General features: G+C 37.3%; 1 protein-coding gene across 1 annotated transcript in view; it reads left to right on the forward strand.

Annotated features, from left to right (window-relative positions):
* The window catches only part of LOC105195131 (muscle calcium channel subunit alpha-1), a 64377-nt gene extending 44955 nt beyond the window's left edge, over window positions 1-19422 (forward strand). The window contains 19 exon segments of the mRNA XM_039449845.1: window positions 7008-7060; window positions 7325-7471; window positions 7838-8039; window positions 9083-9352; window positions 9490-9573; window positions 9687-9875; window positions 9954-10056; window positions 10280-10434; window positions 10537-10761; window positions 10970-11174; window positions 11248-11381; window positions 11491-11592; window positions 11705-11806; window positions 11873-11982; window positions 12239-12370; window positions 13753-14114; window positions 14568-14987; window positions 16161-16288; window positions 16367-19422. Of these exon segments, the coding sequence (XP_039305779.1) occupies window positions 7008-7060; window positions 7325-7471; window positions 7838-8039; window positions 9083-9352; window positions 9490-9573; window positions 9687-9875; window positions 9954-10056; window positions 10280-10434; window positions 10537-10761; window positions 10970-11174; window positions 11248-11381; window positions 11491-11592; window positions 11705-11806; window positions 11873-11982; window positions 12239-12370; window positions 13753-14114; window positions 14568-14987; window positions 16161-16288; window positions 16367-16768 (3525 nt within the window). The 3' untranslated portion in view covers window positions 16769-19422.
* Window positions 19423-21540: the final 2118 nt, after the last annotated feature.

Below are 21540 nucleotides of genomic sequence, written 5' to 3' on the forward strand. Positions count from 1 at the left end.
AAGCAAGAGAGACAAGTCGTTCAGCCCGACATTATATCTATCTATCTATCTATCAATCTATCTGTCTATCTATCTACCTATCTATCTATCTATCTATCTATCTATCTATTTACCAATCTATACATATATATATACATATATCTATCTCTCTATCTATATTTATATATACATACATATATATATATATATATATTTCTTTCTCTATATACACACATATATATATATATATATATATATCGCTCGTAGTTTCATGTGTATCGATCGCCCTACCATCACATATTCCTTCACACGCACATATACGTACAAACACAAGTATGCGACACAGTATTGAGTGTCACAGAAGTAGCTAAGCGTAAGCTAGCCCCGTTAATTCGCAAGTGCCTGGTAACGACTTCTCGTTTGACGGGGTGCGAGAGGGTGAAAATGTGTCGCCCCCAAAGGCGGGCTGCGACCACAATGTAGCAGTTGTGCAGGCATGAGAAAAGGCAATAACCGTTACGACACTGATGCCCGACGAGTTTGAATGAAATTTTTACGATAGCTTCGCAGAGAGCAGCGAAGCTTTCTACCAATTTTGCGATGCGATTTTCATTGCGTGGATCAGATTGAGATATTGTTCCCAAAAATAAAAAACATTTTCCTACTTGTGTTTTTTTGTGTAGAAATAAACGACATTTAAATGAATCGAATGAAAGAAAGAATATTTCGGTGATAGTTATATTGGCAAGATGATGTTTCGTATTGCAGAATATACTTTTATGATAAACAAACGAGAGAATTTACATCGAGTTATTTAGATAGTGTTATTAATCAATAAAACAAATATAATATTGCCATGACATCCGCGTTATTACTTCTTCGTAGAATTTCTCAGAACACTTTAATTTTAACTTTTTATCTTCGAGGTATAAGTGTATACAATCGAAACGATAAACGTTTACTAGCGGCAAATGCGAATCCTATCGAAAAGCGATTCGAACAAGCGATATCCCACACGAATCCACAGATGTAACCGAGTACGCTCGTGATCACGCGTATAAAATCAACTTTTGAAGAAACGCCGAGGTTTTTCCGCCCCCAAGAGTCCCATAAGTGCATTGCCGAGAAAAAACATCGAGCACTGATGGGTTAGATGGGATGGCGAGGGCTTAGTACACGCGACGAGAACAAAAGGAATAAAACTAAAAAAAAATCGCAGATAAAAGAGAAAAATCAAAGATCTCCGAGAGGAGAGGGGAACCCGGAGAAATCGAGAGGAAATAAAGAGAAGCCGCGCAACTTTCGAAGGAATCGATCAGTCGTGTATTGCCGCGCGTGAGAAATTTGTAGAATAAAAAACAGGCACCACATACGAGAGAGGATAGATCAAGGATAGCGAGGCTATAAACGCTACGGGCGAATGAGAACGCGAACGAGACGATTAAGCGAACGTACGATATGAATAAGAAAAAATTGAAATCGTGGCGAGAACTTCCACCACCCGAAGGACCCCACAGATCCCCGCCCCTTGCCCCCAGCCCCTTGGAGTGATGCCACCCTCAATTAATGCTACTCTCTTTTTTTTTGTTCTCTCTCACTCTCTCACCACCCCACGTGTTCCCCGCTGTGCTCGCTCGCCCTGCTCGTCCGCAACCGAAAACGCTACGTGAAAAAGTACGTAGTGAAGTGTGTGATTGTCGCCATTAAAACGATCGGCAACATTATGTTGGTCACCTATCTCCTACAGTTCATGTTTGCTGTTATCGGGGTACAGCTGTTTAAGGTAAAGAGACATCCAGCCATCCACTTAGAAAGCTTACTAAGCGAACGAGATTGCGTTACCACTTTCTCTCTCTCTCTCTCTCTCTCTCTCTTTTATCTTGTTCTCTGTTTCACCTTACCCTCCTATTTTCTTTCTATCCTCTCCATTCCTTGCACCCACGTTCACTTCCGTTGCCCACGGCGGCAATGGTAAATTTCCAGTAGAGCACCTTCGGCGACCAAATTTTCCGAAGCGAAATATGGAGAGCGATGGTAAATAGTGTGTAATGGTTGCCACGTGATATCGCAAAACGTTAATTAATTATTACAAATAATTAATTTTATACAAAATGTTAAATATTTTTTCTCTGTTAAATGAAATTTTTACGATAATATCGGATAATATACTTGATCGCTTCTTACATAATTTTATCCGGGATATTAACGATAATATCGTAAAATACTTATATTAATATCAGAGTTTTTAAATGGAATTATTCAGCGAAGAAAATAAAACAAAGAAATGTTAAATAATAATAATGTTAAAAAGTTAGTCCTATCTGTCTGATCTATGTTTTGCAACATTGTGACTCTTCAATTTTTATTCGAATTAGACAAGCAAAAAAAAATTTATAAAATATTTTTTATAATATCACTTTTTTATCTTTTTTTTGATAGAAGAGACACTCGTAAATTTTGCCAAAATCCATTTTGAGAATCCTCATTTCCCATTTTATTTTTAATTTGATCCTAAATCGTACAAGAGATCGTATCAGCAGCAAGGCATGACATTTTACAATATCACAGTGACTTCGGACACGTTGCGAAGTTTCTAATGTAATAACGTAGTGAATGATATTACACAGACACGTTCCAACGACGGAAACTTCCTGCCCGAAAGGTTCCTTTTGCTGCGAAATTATCTCTGCTCGATACGACGGGCATTATCCGATTATCTGCGTGACGTATCGATCATCGTGCCGTCGATCATTAATTATCGCGGTATCGCGCGCGATCCTGACGGCCGGAAAGACACGGAAATATGATGACGGATTACCCCACGGATGTATGCACGTGTGTCTCGTTGCTGCCGATCTCTCTCTCTCTCTCTCTCTCTCTCTCTCTCTCTCTTTCTATACGTCTTCCTTTTTACAACCCTCGAGCACGGTAACGCTGTTATTAACAATTAACGCTTTTAACAAAAAAAAAAAAAAAAAAAAAAAAACAGGCGAGATTGTCGTGTATATATAATTATACGTCAACGTGCAAACTATATATTTATATCTATATTTTTTGTACATATATATTTATTCGTCACACAACCAACGATACGCATATCATATCGCCATATATCGTATACCTCTTCCTTCTCCCGTTTAAAGATTAACACCCCCTTAACCAGGCATGTCAGTTTCGCTATATGTGAGAATGAAGCTTTAGTCGTAGTGCATGCTGGTCGTCCACGTGCACCGAAACCACGAGTTACACGTGACGATGTGATAGAACGAGGCGAACTTTAGTATAATGGCACTCGATACATGATGAAATAGCATCAATTAAATTGTAGCAAATTATATAATTAATAATAAAATGAAAATGGATTTATTATTAATAAAGACTCTTTGTAGTTATCAAATTAATTACTCGAGTATTGATTTATTTCAAAAATTGATAATTAATAAAAAGTACTAAATTATCTTTTTTAATAGTAATGAGATTTTTATAAATAAAAATTGTTAAAAATAACTTTACAATTTCAAACTTCTTTACTCGAAAGCTGATTTAAATGGTGATTTTTTTATATGTTTTTGCTAAAATGAATAATCGTTCGTCTCGCTTTGTCACGATTAAAACTGACTAAACACCAGTTTTCTCCACGACTCACACGATTCCATGAGGAAGAATAGAGGCTGTGAAGCTGAACTTAGGGCTTAGATGAAAGATAGATTGTACGAGCAGCCGCGTAGAGAGATCACACAGATGTTCGCAAGACAGCGTTATGTTTCATAGTATTCGCAAAGTATGAAATAGTGCTAAAGTTACTCACGTGCGACTCGATCGGGACTCGAGACGCATTAGCGGGTAGCTCCACTTAGATGTTCACATAGAAGTTCCGACGTACTTCCGCGTACTTTGCGCGAGACTCCTCCCGACTTTGCTACAATACATTCATATTCACACAGTGGAAGTGGAATGAGATTCGCAGTCACGACGGCCGTACGATTCCCCGTGAACATTGTTTTAAAATCAATATCGCTCCACCTTCCCGAGTTTTGATTGAATGCGAAATATTGTCATTCTACTTCCCCGAATAACGCTTATTAATGTGACAAATAAGTCTGCTTGCATCACGATGATGTAATTGCTAATAGAAGGATATTCAATGCGGATTAAAAAGTTATATGTAGATACACTCGTGGTTGCGGTTCGCCTAACGTGTTGCATGAAATTTCGGATAACTTGGGTTTTTTTTTTTTAACGTCAAGCAAACGGTCGTTGCGAGGATAATAATCGGAAGATAACAATCAGATTTACAAGTTGCGGAATTTTCACATTCCTGTCTATCTTGATCGCGTAACTATATTTGAATTGACATTTTCGTGGATGACTTCACGAGAATATTACTTTATCAGAGTACGAGTTACGTATAATAGAAGCTATATATTAAAACTATATTTAGAAGAAACATCAGTCAGTGCGCTCGATCTGATAAAGCTCGGTTTGATAAAATAATATGTAACAAAAAATATATACAGATAAAAAAAAAATTTTGTAATCAAAGGGAACAGTTAATTAAATATGATTTCTTAGGAAGGCGATAAATTTAATTTACCAGATGAAGCATTGGGTCGTTAATACTTTACGGAATATCTAACGCGTCACACGTTGAAATTAATTAGCATACATTCGTAATAACAATTATTCGCGTTAAAATCTCTTCGTTAAAATTATCACATATATCGAAACGGTCATGCTACGAAGATGAAAACTAAGAGAAATAGCAAATTACCAAAACATGGAAAAATATTCGATAAAACGAAATTGTGAGATAATGTTTCCTAATAAGTTAATATTGAAGTGTGGATAGTCACATAAAATTAACTGTCCATTAGACATAGAGTTTCTCTAGTAATTATTTAAAAAAGAGAAGATAACATTATGGAAGTGAATTAAATTCGTCCGAGTTTTTCTCAGGAGCAACATAAGCGTCGCTTGGCGATGTTCGATGAATACATTAATATCGCTCATAATGATCGTTTATTCTACAAGCTGTAAAAACATTTTTATCTGAATATTCACGCATAAACGTCATTTTTTATCAACATACGCAAAGAAAAGAGATACGTGAAGCATGTCTGAGTCACGAGATGCGACGTGAAGAAGAGAAAATTATGTTAAAATAAACGAGATAGGAGAATAGAAGATACATATATGTCGCGCGAATATGACGATAGTGCTGCTTCTGCACGAGCCGCGACACGTACGACGCCTGTGCTTTTTTACTTGCAAGCAATTATGGATTATATACAAAAAGAAGGAAGGAGGCAGAGGAGAAGGGAGGGAGGGCGACAACAAAATCGTCAGCTGTGTTGTGTCAGCGGGGATAGGTGGGCTGCGTTGTTATTTCAACCTGTTTCGTTATTTTGGCCCGCACCAGCTCGTTTTACGTAGGTGGCAATTAGTACAATTTGGCGCGTCACGGTGGCCCATTGTTCGTGCTTTTTTTCCCATGTCGTGTCCGAGCCCACGCGAGCGCGCCATGTCGACGGATAATGGAGCAGTCACGTAGACATGACGATTTCATCGAGAGCATTACAGGGCGCATTACACGCGTGCGTCTATAGACTGCAACCCTTTAAAGCGTCGAGGTGCAATAATAGCGTCCATTGAAAATACACCTTCGCCATGTTTCCGAGCATCTCTTTTGCAGAAAATGACACATTATCTTCTCGAATAATTACTGTAATTGCTGTATCACTCCGTGAATTCACGCGAGACTTGAGGATAAAGCTATTTAAAATTAATATTATTATTATTATTTATTTCTGCGTCGCTGTACCACTGATGTTTCTAAATTTATGATATAATTCTAATCGTATTTCATGTTAATTGTTAAACGAGACAATTGTTATCAAATTTAAATCTTTCTAGCTATTACAATTTTTCTTTTTGTATCGCGCGAGACTTTATATATCGTTACTTTTATGAAATTTTGATACATCGAGTGAATCGTATAAGCGACAAGAGTTGCGACATGGAGTTTACGCATTAATTTTGCGCAAACGTAAAAATTTGAAAGACTGGAGAGGGTGTTCCTCGCAATTATTGCACCGTCTCGCAGCTCGCTCTGTCCACATGGTCGCGACGCAGGTTTCAAGGCGAGGGGAGGGCGAAGGACCTGTTCACCGACACCTCTCCCTCAGCGTGCTTATGCACTCGATGTCAGTGTACTACCAAGTGCGACAAAACGCTTATTTATACGTTGGACGTGGTTGCGAAATTGGTCGAGGAACCCCACGCATCGCTCCGTACTTTGTTGTACATATGTATGCACGTGCCAACGAGGAATGTTTCTTTTTTACCATACTACGTTTCTGCCTCACGTTAACACTATCTTACTTTGCTCGATCACGTCTCGTTGTTGTTGCCGCTGACAATGCTACCGCAAGAATGGCCGATTTACAGCTGATGTGTAACCCGTCACATGCTGGCGATCTTTGAGATTTTAAATTCTACGCAAAGGACAAGATATCATTGGGACGTTATTGGAAAAAAGGACTGTCATAATCACAAAACCGTTGTAAAAATTTGCCTATTTACATTTACTTTTTCATATCAAAATTTTCATGCAAATTAAACACTCAACATTTCTGATTTGTTTTTAATAAAACTTCACTAAATATTAGAAGAAAAAAAAATGTTTTTTCTATACCTCAAAAATCTAATGAAAATTTGATGGCAAATTTGGGCTCAGCGTAAAAAAATAATTCTTCCTGATCTAAAATAGCTTCCAATGCTCTTGCACAAAACCTTGTAAACTAGTGCTATATTTCATATTTAATCGATTATCGAACAGATAATTACTTGTATGTGCGTAAATTATGTATTCGCGCGAAAAGTAATTGTTTAGCGTGGTGAATGGCAAATTGAATTTCAAGAACGCTAGCGTGTCGTCCGCAGCTTTAACATGTTGCGTAAATTCTAGCTCCGTTTTAACGGGCACGTTAACAAACGATCGAAATTGATAGACTTCTTGTGTTGTGTAGGGCAAGTTTTTCTATTGTACTGATGGATCGAAAATGACGGAGATCGAATGCCAGTAAGTTACGATTACATTATAAATTAATAAAATAATTTAAATTTTGCTCAATCGAAAGTCTAATGTAAGAATTGCGAAAGCTACGAATCTTTAAAAATTATTAGTAATCTTGCGTATAATATATTGACGAGAGATATCCAATTTAAAAATACTTTAAACGTAGTGACGGAAATAACAAAGTTTCTCATTAATTCACGGACAATTTAAAGATTCAAATAGGCTATACATATTTAGAATACGGTGCAAGAAAACTCTCCTTTCCAGGGGTACTTTTTTGGAATTCCCAGACGGCAATTTTAACAAACCGTCCGTAAGACAGAGAGAATGGTTACAGCAGAGATTTCACTTCGATAACGTTGCCAAAGCGATGTTGACCCTTTTTACGGTCTCGACTTTCGAAGGTTGGCCATCGTAAGTATATTTTGTATTTTACGTTCAGAAGGTATGCTGTTTTGATATCTCTATTGAGTTACATTCAATACATTAAATTCAGTACAAAAGGCTACTTATGCAAACTTTGCTTTTACAGCAATCTCAATGTCGACATAACAGAGTTTCCATTAAGAGAACTCTTCTTACATCTTTTCCTTTCTTATTACTTTCTCTGTGGTTTGTTATTCTTTGTGTCGACTAATATCCTGTCTTTCATATAATATTTCGTTACATAATTTTGTCAACAATATTAAGAAAATAGATATATAAATAAATATGTTAATTATTGTAGTTATAAGTGTAACATATCTAATACTTATCGCCGTTTCTCGTGTCTGCTGACAGATTATTAGATTGGTCAATCGACTCAAATAAAGAAAACCGTGGACCAATTCATAATTTTCGGCCGATAGTGGCCGCCTACTACATCATCTACATTATCATCATCGCATTCTTCATGGTGAACATCTTCGTCGGTTTCGTTATTGTCACCTTTCAAAATGAAGGCGAGCAAGAGTACAAAAACTGCGAGCTCGATAAAAATCAGGTGAATCGCGCGAGAGTTGAATTAATAATTTAATTACTGTGTTCAATGGTACTAATATCATAACGAAATTATATATACTTCAAGAATAATCCCCATTTGTACAAGACGTACAAGCTATTAAATTTAATTAAAAAATTAATAAAAATATATATACAGGGTGAGGTATTTAAATTGAGATGCTCGAATATCTTGGAAAGAAAACATTTTAGAAATCAACGTTTCCCTTCAGATTATAATCTGAAGGGAAACTAATAGTAAAATCAATTTTTTTAAAAACATCAGTTTTTAAGGTGTAAACGTCATCGCCATTTTTTAAATGGAGAATTTTTTTTTACATAATATAATTCCTCTAATTATTCGACATATAAGAGTATTAGATAAAGTTATTGAAAAATCAATAGTTTACGAGATATTTTATACTTTATCATACTTTGTATCATAAAGTATAAAATATCTTATAAATTATTAATTTTTTAATAATTGCATCTTAATACTTTTGTGCAAAAAATAATGAATTAATTAGTGTAAAAAACCAAGTTGCTTATCAATAAAGATATGTTAAATATATGTTTGCAATATGTAAAGATTACAGATTACAAATCGCATAATTGTTTTAAAAAACAACTGTATGTTATTTTCTTTGTACGTAAAAAAAATCATATAATTCTATTTTTTTTAAATCAATGACTTATATGAAGGCAACTTAAAAAGTTCGATTTTTTCAAAAAATTGATTTTACTATTATTTGTCCCATATAACTTTTCCTTGAAAATTATGAAACATTTGTTGAAACACAAAAATGCTTCGTATTCTAACTTTGTAAGATATTTAATTATAGTATCTCAATTTAAATATCTCACCCTATATATATGTATTATACAACAAAATTAACAAAAAATAATAAACTTGAAAATAATGGGAATAAAGTATCACTATATAATTCCATTATAATTTTCTTTGATAACAAAATGTTTAGAACTAAGGAGTTCGAAAGTCACACAAAAATTCCATCGTAAAGAATTAATAATCGTTTCTTTCTGCAGAGAAATTGCATCGAGTTCGCGCTGAAAGCTAAGCCAGTGCGTCGCTACATACCAAAGCATCGAATACAGTACAAAGTCTGGTGGTTCGTCACCTCCCAGCCGTTTGAATACACGATATTCATGCTAATTATGATCAACACTTTAACGCTCGCGATGAAATTTTATCGACAACCGCCACTTTACACGGATATCCTGGACGTTCTCAACATGATCTTCACCGCTGTGTTCGCGCTTGAGTTTGTGTTTAAGTTGGCTGCATTTCGATTTAAGGTGCAAATCTCGTATCTGTGTATAAATCTATGTGTGTTCTTTTACATTTCACATTCGTTCAAAATATTTAATTTTTAATTTCACTTTATATCAACATTAATTAATTATTTGTAAGCAAGTTCATTATTAATTTGCAGAATTACTTCGGCGATGCGTGGAACGTTTTCGACTTTATTATCGTGCTCGGAAGTTTTATCGACATTGTTTATTCGGAGGTTAGCGTAAGTATACTTCCATGATGCTTGACATTGATCGAGTATCTAAAGCAATATTCACGATTATATTTAAGAGACGGAAGTAAAACTGTCATTAAACTATTTTGTCATCTTTTTAGCCTGGAAGCAACCTCTTTTCCATCAATTTCTTCAGGCTGTTTCGCGTAATGAGATTGGTTAAGCTACTGAGCAGAGGGGAGGGTATCCGAACACTTTTATGGACGTTTATTAAATCCTTTCAGGCCCTGCCCTATGTCGCCCTTCTTATTATAATGCTCTTTTTCATTTACGCTGTAATAGGCATGCAGGTAAGCAATACCGATCGATGGAAAAACACGTGCATCATACAAACAACGGTAGTTCAAACGAACGACGCTTCTTTTTAGGTCTTCGGAAAGATCGCGATAAATGACGAGACGGAAATAAATCGCAATAATAATTTCCAGTCCTTTCCGCAAGCCGTGTTGGTTCTATTTAGATCGGCAACAGGTATGTATATTTTATTTAATTTAAAATATTTGTTATTAAAAGATAAAAATGATACAATTGGTCGAATTTTCGGATTAGCATTCGCTTAACAGTAATCGATACGCAACTTTTTCAATAAAAATTTTGATAGTTAAAATATGTAATTGCAAGGTGTCATAATTAATTATCAAAGATAAACATAACATTGAAAAAATCATGATCGATTGATTGTTTGTTACTATAGGCGAGGCGTGGCAAGAAATAATGATGGATACTTCGTCGAAAGAGGGAGTTGAATGTGATAAAGAGAGCGACTCATTCGATGAAGGCAAGGACAACTGCGGGTCGGACATTGCATTTCCGTATTTCATATCCTTCTATGTGCTCTGTTCATTTCTCGTAAGTGCATCTCGCTTTATCTTCTTATCACATTAGTTTTATTTGCTATTTAAATCTTTGACAGAGCTTCTAAATTTAATGTGTGTATTTTGCGAAAAACAGATTATCAATCTTTTCGTCGCCGTTATCATGGACAACTTTGACTACTTGACGAGAGATTGGTCGATTCTCGGGCCGCACCACTTGGACGAATTTATTCGCCTGTGGTCCGAGTACGACCCCGACGCCAAAGGGCGCATTAAACATCTCGACGTGGTAACGTTACTAAGGAAAATATCACCGCCTTTGGGTTTTGGAAAGCTGTGTCCTCATAGAGTAGCTTGTAAGGTTAGCAAATAAGACCAATAATATAATTATAGATCTATAGAGTTGCAGGAGAGAAAAATTATTTACACTGTGTTCGATGTAAATTTTGTAGTGTAATGTCAGACTCTAGTAGATAAACTCGTGACTCATATTTAATGAATAAACTAAGAAAATTGTTTTCAAGTTCAAATTAACAAAATCGTTCCTAATCTCAAAATTAAAAATTCAGAGACTCGTCTCAATGAACATGCCGCTAAACAGCGATGGTACCGTGTTGTTCAACGCGACTTTGTTTGCCGTCGTGAGGACATCGCTGAGAATCAAGACGGAGGGTAATATTGATGACGCAAATGCCGAACTCAGGGCGGTGATCAAGAAGATCTGGAAGAGGACTAGTCCGAAGCTTCTAGATCAAGTGGTACCACCGCCCGGAGGTAAGCGTTCCTCCATCGTAAAATTTGTTTTTCTGTGTGGAATTAAATTTACACTTTGAGTCGATCTTTCCAGTGGATGACGAGGTGACGGTCGGCAAATTTTACGCAACCTTCCTCATCCAGGACTATTTCCGTCGATTCAAGAAACGCAAAGAACAGGAAATGAAGGACGGCGATAGAGATTGTCTCAACACTGTGACCCTTCAGGTGATTAGACTATTTTAAAGTTTAGGAGAAAATATGTTTAGAGCTTAGGATCACATGTTTGGACATTTTATAAATAATATTCTTTGTTGCACGCAATTTTAATTTAAAGGCTGGGTTAAGAACGTTACACGAAGCTGGCCCCGAATTGAAACGCGCAATTTCCGGTAATTTGGAAGAACTTCTCGACGACAATCCGGAACCTATGCATAGGGTGAGATCAGCGATCATGTGTCTTATATTCAAGAAGCTTATTAAATAACAATGAAATAATTTCTACAATTTAAACGTATATTACGCAATTAATTATTTAATAAAATTTTCAGAGAAACCATTCGCTCTTTGGCAGCGTGTGGTCCAGTATGCGAAAAGGGCACCACGGTTTCCACAGGGCGAAATCGCTAAAGGTCAACTCTACCACTGTAAAGGCACGTAACGTTTTAACGTAGGTTTCTCTCCCGCTGATTGTGATCTAATCAAAAGCTTTGTTACAGGCTTCCCCGACCAATTCCATAGATTTTCTACCGTATGCCTCGTTACGGAGGAGCGCCGTCACGGATATCACCAAACAAATCACTCATCAAATTGTGCCAAATATAGCGGGGTAATTATTTCACATGTTTTCATTGATATATAATTTACATAATCTTAAGTAAGATATAATTAGGATATAATTTATAACGTGTTAAAAAAATGGAAATTAAATTCCAAGTTGTTTTCAAAATATCTTACGAGTTATATACCTTTCACAAAAAGCATTAGGTTAATTTATTAAATTGTGTTAGCTCAACTATTAATTAATTGTATATTAAGTAATTATTTATATATCAATGTATTTAAAAAAAAAATTAATCGTACAGTGGTCTAAGTGATGGTGCGATGAACCAGATAGGAACTGATTTGCGACTAACGGGCGTTGAAGAGAATATACCCCTGAGACCGCTCGCTGCTTTCGGCAATTCGGCGCAACAGCCGTCTTACAAAGTGGTCGAGTAAGTACAGAACGCGTACAGTACGAGCGAGCGAACGATAAATTACAGCGAGTACCCTATTTCTGTTAGATTATCATGTCTCGTTCGTGTATAAACGATAATTATTATTTCTTACAACGATCTTATTTTCTCTCTCTTTCTCGGTATATCACGTCATAGTGCATGCAAGACGCTCATCAATTTAATTTTTTAATTGGCTCGTTATATTACGAGATAAAATAAATCTCGTAAATTCACATAGTCGAGAAAGGACGCTGCGTCAGTTTCATTTAATTACTTTTTATTTGTATTGGACGCGCGCGCGCGATAATGTGCAAATAATTAAAAAAAAAAAAAATAGATGGCACGATTGATCGATGACACGATCTTTGGACCTTCAAAATTTTTATGCAATTTTTTGCAAAATTTTCCCACTTGCAAAAAATTATTTATTTCGCCTCTTAGAGCGGGTCGATCGTATCATCTCTCATTATCCCTTTCGCTTTTCTGTTTACTATCGTACCGTTTCAGTGGATCGGGTAGGGGGAACTATCTCCATCCCAATAACGAATATGGTAAGACAAGTTAGGGCGATCAGTAGCTGGCTTTCCATCATATTTTTTTTTTTTTTTGTTGATTCACATTGCTTGCTCTACGCGGCTGCATGTGTTTTTTCATTAATCACGCCTCGAGAATCCCGTTCAACTACGTTTTCACAAGAAATCGGGAATGATATTCGCGTAAAAACCGGTTAAACGGGAGTCGATTTGCAAGGTTACGAAGATTAAATGCGCGGGTCGCACATGTATTTCGAAACACAAAAAGGATGCATTTGAGTCCCGCGTGTGATGACATTTATGCCCGGCTGATCGCATGTTGTTTGTACTACTACTAATCGTAGATTATCGCTATTGATGATAATGCTTGTTGAGCACCTCCAAATGCCTCTAGATGAAAAAAATGATTTAGGCTCATTTCAACTCATAAAAAATAATAATCTTTTTCAAAATATTTTTTTTTTTTAATTACCTTCAATTATTTGATCAAATAATATATATCACTTTCTTCTTAAAAAATCGTGAATAATTAAATCTATTATAAAAAATGAAATAATAGATAAGGGAGCTGAAATGAGAAGAGAAAAACTATCACATTAGACACCATGAACAACCGTTACTCAAATAAAAAAATTTGTTATAATATCTAATGCGTGCATCATCTCAGACGAGAAATTTTTTCTACGTCATTTCAAGACTCTCGTTTAGAGCATCCTCATTTGAAATAAAATATCCCGAGGCTTTCGGGGGTGCATGGATCTGTCATGCGTACGCGCATTAACGTACTAAGAATGGCCGTTACGCTTTTCTTTCCTACTCCGCGTGTGCGTGTGCACGCTCGTGCAGTCTTCAGGACGGAATCGAGCGGCAGTTGACGCCACCCACGCCTCCGCCGCGACGGAACCCGTCGTCCACGTCCACCGGCACCCCGAGCACCGACACCACCGTGCACACCTCCGTCGCTGCAGCGGCAGCAACGGCAGCGACGACAGCCACCGCAGCAACCGCAGCAGCATCCGCGGCGGCCGGCACGACGAGTGGTTCGAGCGTCGCGACGACGACGATCACTGCGTCGTGCACCACGAGCGCGAACACCTCGACCACCGCGACAAGCTCAAGCCCCGCTTCCTCGTCAAACGGGACGAACTGTTATTATACCTACGCGTCGCGGGGCTGCTGCGTCGATTGCGCAGCCTGGAGCAATCACGGTACGGGAACGCCGGTTTTAATCGGTCGCAACAACTCTCTTGTCACTGTGCTGGCGCTGTGTAGATTGCTGACCTTTTGCTCTCTTCATTCATTAATTTATATATAATTCATATTTCACTTTAACTAAATTCTCTCGGGCATTTAATATAAACGTTCATGAATAAATCATGGAAAAATTAAAAATTGCAGTAATATTTGGCAAAATAAATTCATAAAATTATAGGAAGATGAAACGTACGATAAAAAAAATCATTAACATTAGAATGAACAACATTGACAGCGTATCAAATTAAGATAATTATTTATACGTTTCAACTATTATATGTATCTTTCTTAACGTGATTCAACAAAATTTCATCGCGTTCGCCAGCACAGTAAGACTGATTCACAAAAAATAGGCGCGATTAGGTTTGTGTTCCATTGATAAAACGTCCCCGTGTCCTCGCACGTAGCCCTAGATGACGACGAAGACACAACCGGAAGCGGATCGAGCGATTCCGGCAGGTGGAACCCGCACTCGGAGGGTGGTGTAGCGCGGGGCACGACAGGAAAACCCCATGTTACCGTGCTGGGCGGTCGGTCGTCGAAACGCCAGGCCAAGGCCCGTCGCGATGCTGCGACTGCCGGTGGCAAGTCGGCTCCGGCGAGCTTCCGGTCGCGGGATGCAGCCGATGCATCCACAACGACGGCAGGATCCGCGACCGGTGCCGCTGCGTCGTCGAGCCCTGGCATACGTACCGTCGCCAACGGCCTTAAAATGGCACAGAATCAGGCGATCGCCGTGGCCGGCTTCCTCGCCAACGTCGATTCGCGACAATGGCGCGTCTGCGCCTCCTGCTTGTCACATCGAGCGTCGTCCTACCACGGCAGAGGTGACTAAAGCACGCGAATCCTTTGCGAATCGTATACTGTACATATATCATGGTACATTATTTTTCCAAACACTTGGAATAATTTATAAATTATGTTTTATTACGAGATTTCTCACACATTCTTTTCGAGAAGGAATTATATGTAACGCTGTTAGGATTTACAAATTCTGTGTTTTAAGCTTTCATAAAATATTCAAGTAACTATGCACGGAATTTATATTAGGTAAAAATTTGATAAAATCGATCGCAAAAGATTAATATGAATAAAATATTGTTGTACGTTCAAATTACGGGGAAATTTCTTGTTTCGTTTTGTTTAGGATTAAATTTATGTTTTTGTTATTTATACATGCTTAAAAATTTTTTTATAATTTTTTAATAAAATTATTAAGATTTAATTAATTTATAATTTTCTAAAAAAGATTTTTGCAATATTTTATACTGATCTTTTGAGATCGATAATTTTTTAAATATTGAATAATTAGCTCTCATTCTGATTTCACTAATATAAATATATTATGCAATATAAAAATATTGCATAATATAAATTCCGAGCAATTACTTTATTAATTGATTAAATTTATAATCTACTTAATTTTTTCAAATTTTTATAATTTTTATCATAACATAAAGAATTATTTATTATTTCTTTCCTAATCAAAAAATAAGTTTTAATGATTACTGTAATGTAAAAAAGTCAAACAGTCAAAATAATTTCATCGAATGAAAATCGAATGCACCTAACATAAAATCTATTTTCCTGAAATCAGGCAGTTTAATATATAACATGGTACAATCATTTTTCATTCGAACAATCTCTGCACGATAAAATCTCTTGAGAGGGATTGTCACAAAGAACATACGAAGAGAGACGTGGACACGAAGCAAAGTGTTGCTCAGGTGGTCAACCGCTGCTCGAAGCACGCGCTCTGTCAGCTTTCGAACTAACAAGTTTGTTACCTAACGCTTTATTCTTAACTGCAATTCGATTTACACATCTAACACCAGTAATTTTCGCGAAGCTTGAAAGAAGCACTCGTGCATCACTAAACGTTTGTGTGCGCTATGCTCGCTAACGCAAAAGGCCTTTCGCCAAAAGCGAATCGAAAGCGATAAGGAAACAGGGTATGACTGATTCGAGCTAACACTCTGACGCCTCTCCTCGTTCATCAGTTCCCTGGACCATAGAGAGTAACGGAAGCATCGGCGCAGAGCGCCTGTCCCACAGTATGCCCGGTAGTCCTGCGGACCGGAAACCAAACTTCGGGGTCATTGGGAGCGCGGAGAGTCTCGTCGGTCGGGTGAGTTTTCGAATAAGGGATAATTTGAAACTTCAAAATAATTTTGATAATATCCGCGCTGCTCCGTACGCTTTTCAGGTTCTGGTGGAGCAAGGTTTGGGTAAATTCTGTGATCCAGATTTCGTACGGTACACGTCGCGCGAGATGCAAGAGGCTCTGGATATGACGCGCGAGGAGATGGATCAGGCTGCCCACCAGTTACTTTTGCAGGAGCGACGCGGCCAGTCGCTATCCTACCAGTTGCAGCAAGGCACGGAGCAGCAGCAACAGCAGCAGCTGCAACCGTGGAGCAGCCAGCAACAGGCCACGACTGGCATCGGTTACCAGCCGCTACAAGAGCAGCCACCGAGTCAGCCGGTCTATCGCCCGCTGCACTCTTCCAGCTTTCGTCGCGGCAGTAACCGACAGCAGCAGCAACAGCAGCAACAACAGCCGCAGCAGCAGCAGCAACAACAGCAACAGCGACAGCCACCGTCCTAGCAGGACGAGAAGACGCTCGTGACGCAAACATCGTCCACGTAACCCGAAAATTCCTACTCCCCCTTATCGGGAGTAGTCGCTGAAGGACCGATCGTCAGTTAACATGAAGTAACTACGAAGAATTACCGCGACTTCCGACGGGATCTGAATCGATCGCGCAAAATTCGATGGATTCAGACCGCGCGGGTTTAATCGCCGTTGTTGTTGTTGCTCTAAAAGCACGAGGACGCTTTATAAATTGTTCTGAATATATAGATATATAAATATATATATATATATAATTGTAATTAGGTGCGGATCGAAAAATGTCATTTCAGAGAGATAAAATGCTGGCTTAGTGTAGGGGAGAGAAAAAGCGAGACAAAGTCGCGACGAAGAACGATCGCTCGACGTTGAGATGTCCATCCCGTACGCTCGGACACCAATGAACGCATATTTTCGTTCGAGCGAATATTTTCTAACCAAACGCGGGTGTTCATCTAGCATTTTTGAGTCACGCGAGTCGCTCGCGATTCCTAACTTGGCGCGATATCTCGGGCAAGATGCGTGCGAGTTACGATCGAGCGGCGTAAATTGCTGTTCGTTTAGGCACAAGGATATTATAGACTTTTAAGATGTATATTCGCCGCAAAGATCAAAATGATCAAGAATTGTCGCGGCGCGAAGCTTTGTTTTTTAACGTCAAACAATCGCGAGATTAAAATCGACGGAGCATTCCGGGCTCCCAATGGAATTGAGTTTACTTCTCTAGAAACAGTCCTCTAGAGATTTGCCATTGTTCCCGTTTAACGTTGATCTCCGTTTTTGGATCGACTCGTCCTGATCGAGGACGATATATGGCGAACGCCGCGTGTACTCCATGCAGAAAATAGACGAATTAAAATGAAAGAAACGGTAAGTTTTATGAAACTATAATTTTTTTCATCAATCATCAATTTTAGCGATTGGCTTTAAAATTCTTGAAATAGCATTTAGTTTAAGGTGTACAAAAAGTGTCTGGGAACAATTAAGTAGAAGTTCAGAAAGTAAATTCTTCTCTCAGAATTATTATAAGATATATTAAAGTAAATTCCCTCCGTACGGTATCGGTATTAAAATAAAGAGATACAAAAATCGAGAAACATCTGTGAACTTTTAAAATCTTTTATATTAGGGATCATAAGTCGAATTTTACAAAATAAAAATTTGTTTTTCTCCATTATCTTAATTCGTCTATTTTTACAATGATCTAATGTTTTCTTTTACAAAGCTCGCTATCTGTTTTAACTCTTTATGACACTTTATAGAATATTTATTATTATCTTGTAAGAGTATTCTGACGTGATAACTTTTTATCAACTCACCATAATTTCCTATTGGACAGTAAATATCTCTCTTCTATACAAGGTAAACCACACGAGAAAGTTAAACAAAAAAAGTGCTAAAAAAATTTGGGTCGTAAAGAGTTAAAAGGGGATGAAAAACACGCCGGCGGATGATCGCTCTTATTGTTCTCATTATTGATTACTCTCGTTGTCCTTGTTCCGATGATTACCGGTTACTAGCACGATAATTACTACTCATGATTCATACGTATATGAATTCTAGATGAGATAACAAGTGCCTAAGTATCTATAACTTCTTTCGGACCAGAGAAAGACTTTTATCAACTTAGACAAAGTAAACGACTATTATTGCGAATTATTATTGCGCGAGGAGAGAGAGCTGCAAGTCGAGTGTGTTGTACACTACTGAAACGATATGTTGTGACGACATATCTATATATATATATATATATATATATATATATATATTATATATATATATATATATAGATATTATTATTCGTATTTGTAATTGTGTACATAACACCGTTGCGCGCGTATATTTCCGCTGAAATGCGTGAGAATGAATGGCCGATAAACTAGCGCTGCGAGAGATTCGAGATTATATTAATATACATATATATGTATATATATATAAATATATATTATATCTTTAGGTGGCAATCTCTATACAAACGAGAGTAAGGGGCGGACGGGGGGGGGCGGGTAAGGCGTAACGGGAATAAATAGATAAAATAATACGCGGATCTTTTTCCTCTCGGAAAACCGATGCGGTCACGCGATACATGATTTTTATTATGTAAAATGTAAACTCGGATGTGTGATGATCGGACATGCAAAGATCTGAATCACGAATCTCTTTCTCTCTCTCTCTCTCTCTCTTTCTCTCTTTATCTCAATCCATAATTACACCCACTCAAGTGCATGCTCAATGATACAGAGAGCTTTATAAAGAGCCACTTCATAAATATTTCCGACAGTCTCATCTCCGGGAGACGCGCGCCGCTTATGAGGGATTTACCGGTGATTTGTAATTAACGATGAGCTAAGCAAAAAGTTTCTCAGCCAATTGGCTAACGTTTAATCTCGGCAATATTCTGTTGTGCTAAGTAATTAATAACACTGATCGAAATTCGTTAACTTTGCAAAACAATTATGAAAGTTTATTTAAAGACGGAATTAAATTAAACCAAAATAAAAATTGTAAAATTAATCGGAATTAACTTCTAATAATTGGACGTATATACAATGTAATGTTATAACTGTATGAAATGTGAAAAAGGGTATAAGTAAAAAATAGCTCGAATTAAAACGCGTCTTCATGCGAAATTTGGAGTAAATCGTTTGGAAATAGCGCGGGTCCCTCTTTCGCGGGTCCCTCTTTTCACGCACAAAGAGTTCACTCGTAAAAGAACGCAGCCGACAAAAAAACCGCCGCAGCCGCAGCAATGCAATCTCAGATTAAATCCGATCGCAATATTAGAAATCGATGTGTGTCATTCGAGTGACTTTGGGGTACGCAGAAACGTGAGATTGGAAACTGGTGGGTGCATAGACACTAAAACTAACTACGTAAATGTTAACTTATAGACGTTGACAAATTTTTAAACTCTCATAAATTTTATAAGTACTCGTCAATCGGTGTGGTTCTGGAGATTTGTCGTGTAATGCTTCAATTTTTCCCGTTTGTACTATCTCAAATCGTAAAAAAAGGAAAATAAAAAAAAAAGAATGCAACGTGGAGAGAACGTGTAGAACCAATTAGAATCTAATATTTAACGAGACTTAGTTTCGCCGATTTCGAGCGAACGTTGGACGATTGACAAATCGGTTTTAATTGTTATACGAATTACTACGGACTACTAGTTTGGAATACTTTCAGAAACACGTTCCTCGAAAGCCATCTGGCTTGTCTACGACCAATGCGAACTCCACTCTCCACGTATCTTCTCTTCATGAATTTTCCCATGTACAACTCGCCAATCTATTTCCCGCCTTACCGTTTTCCGTTTCTTTCATATATCGCTTTATCCTTGTACTATAAATCGAAGAATCTTTGTTTGCATCGACGATCGATTCGTAAATCGCACGATATACGAACGATCAAAGATTTTTTTCTCTCGTTTCTCATCTTTGATTCTATCTCTTTAACTGTCGATTGCGTTGCATATTCCACGTTTGACGCTCTATATATTAATTTCACTTAACTGACCTTCCGTTCTTCCATTTAGTTTCTTTTATCTTAAGTGATAACGCAAAGTCGTTATTATAAAACATATAGTATACATACATATGCATACATATGCCAAATTTTTAGACAAGAGTTGGATGATGCAGTAAGTGTAAATTACAGAGACTACGGGTCCGTAAATACGACCACAAGTAGCGGCAGAATTTTTTACGCTCTGTAAGGTAATATAGGTCGCCGTCTGTTTCTCTCGTCTCTCGCGGACAGAAGAGATACAAAAGAAACATGAAAATAAAAAAAAAATAAATGGAGCGCCACACGGCCCAGAACCACTAATGTTTAAAAATCCGAAGTCTGTTTATATCTTATGATGTCTGAATAAAAATTGTCATAGCAATTAAAACCTCGTGCAATCGATCTTTTTTGTTCATAATCGACAAATACACACACACACACACACACATATATGTATATATATATATATATACGCATAAACGTGCGTATTTCGTTAGGATTTTGAAATTTTCAGAAAGAGGAAAGATATCGGCGTTGGACTCTACAAGATGATCATCTGGCGATTAAATGGTGAAAATAATTAGACGAAAGGTGGATAGATTATTCGCAGTTTAAAACACAGATTACCTAAGATTAAGATTGAAAAAATATTTTGCTGGTGAGATAGACGCGGCTTCGTTTATGCGCAATAGAATAGTCAATTTTTCAACGTTTTAATAGCGACATCGTTAACGGCTGTTTTTTTATATCGTTTTATAATCGAATACAGTTTACAACGAAACGCGTCAAATTCGTCTTTTACGATAAACAATTAATAAATAGATAATGCAAAAATACACGTCGTATCTTATTACGAAGTTTATCGTAAATAAAATAATGTAATTGCGTGTAGAAAGACCAATATTTTTCATTTTGTGAGACTGAAAAACGACGGAGAAAGGGAGAATGTACGATCGAGAATAGCATAATTTAAAATCAAGAAATTGATACAAATTGCGATTTGAAAAAACTTGATTCCAATTAGCTGAGAGAAATTTAAAAAGGTGCCGAGGCGACACTTATTAAAGTTTGTCCTAAAATATTATTTGCTTGATCTAAAGTATTCCGTATAGATATACAGAAATAAATGTGTTTTCATAAAATGCGCGAAGAATCGAAGATGGAGGATTCGTAGGACCAATCGCGTATTTCTACTGTATTAAGTTTATTTTTAATCTATTTGTTACGAATAATGCTCGAACTTC

Source organism: Solenopsis invicta, chromosome 5, assembly GCF_016802725.1.
Source record: "Solenopsis invicta isolate M01_SB chromosome 5, UNIL_Sinv_3.0, whole genome shotgun sequence".
NCBI classification, from domain to species: domain Eukaryota; kingdom Metazoa; phylum Arthropoda; class Insecta; order Hymenoptera; family Formicidae; genus Solenopsis; species Solenopsis invicta.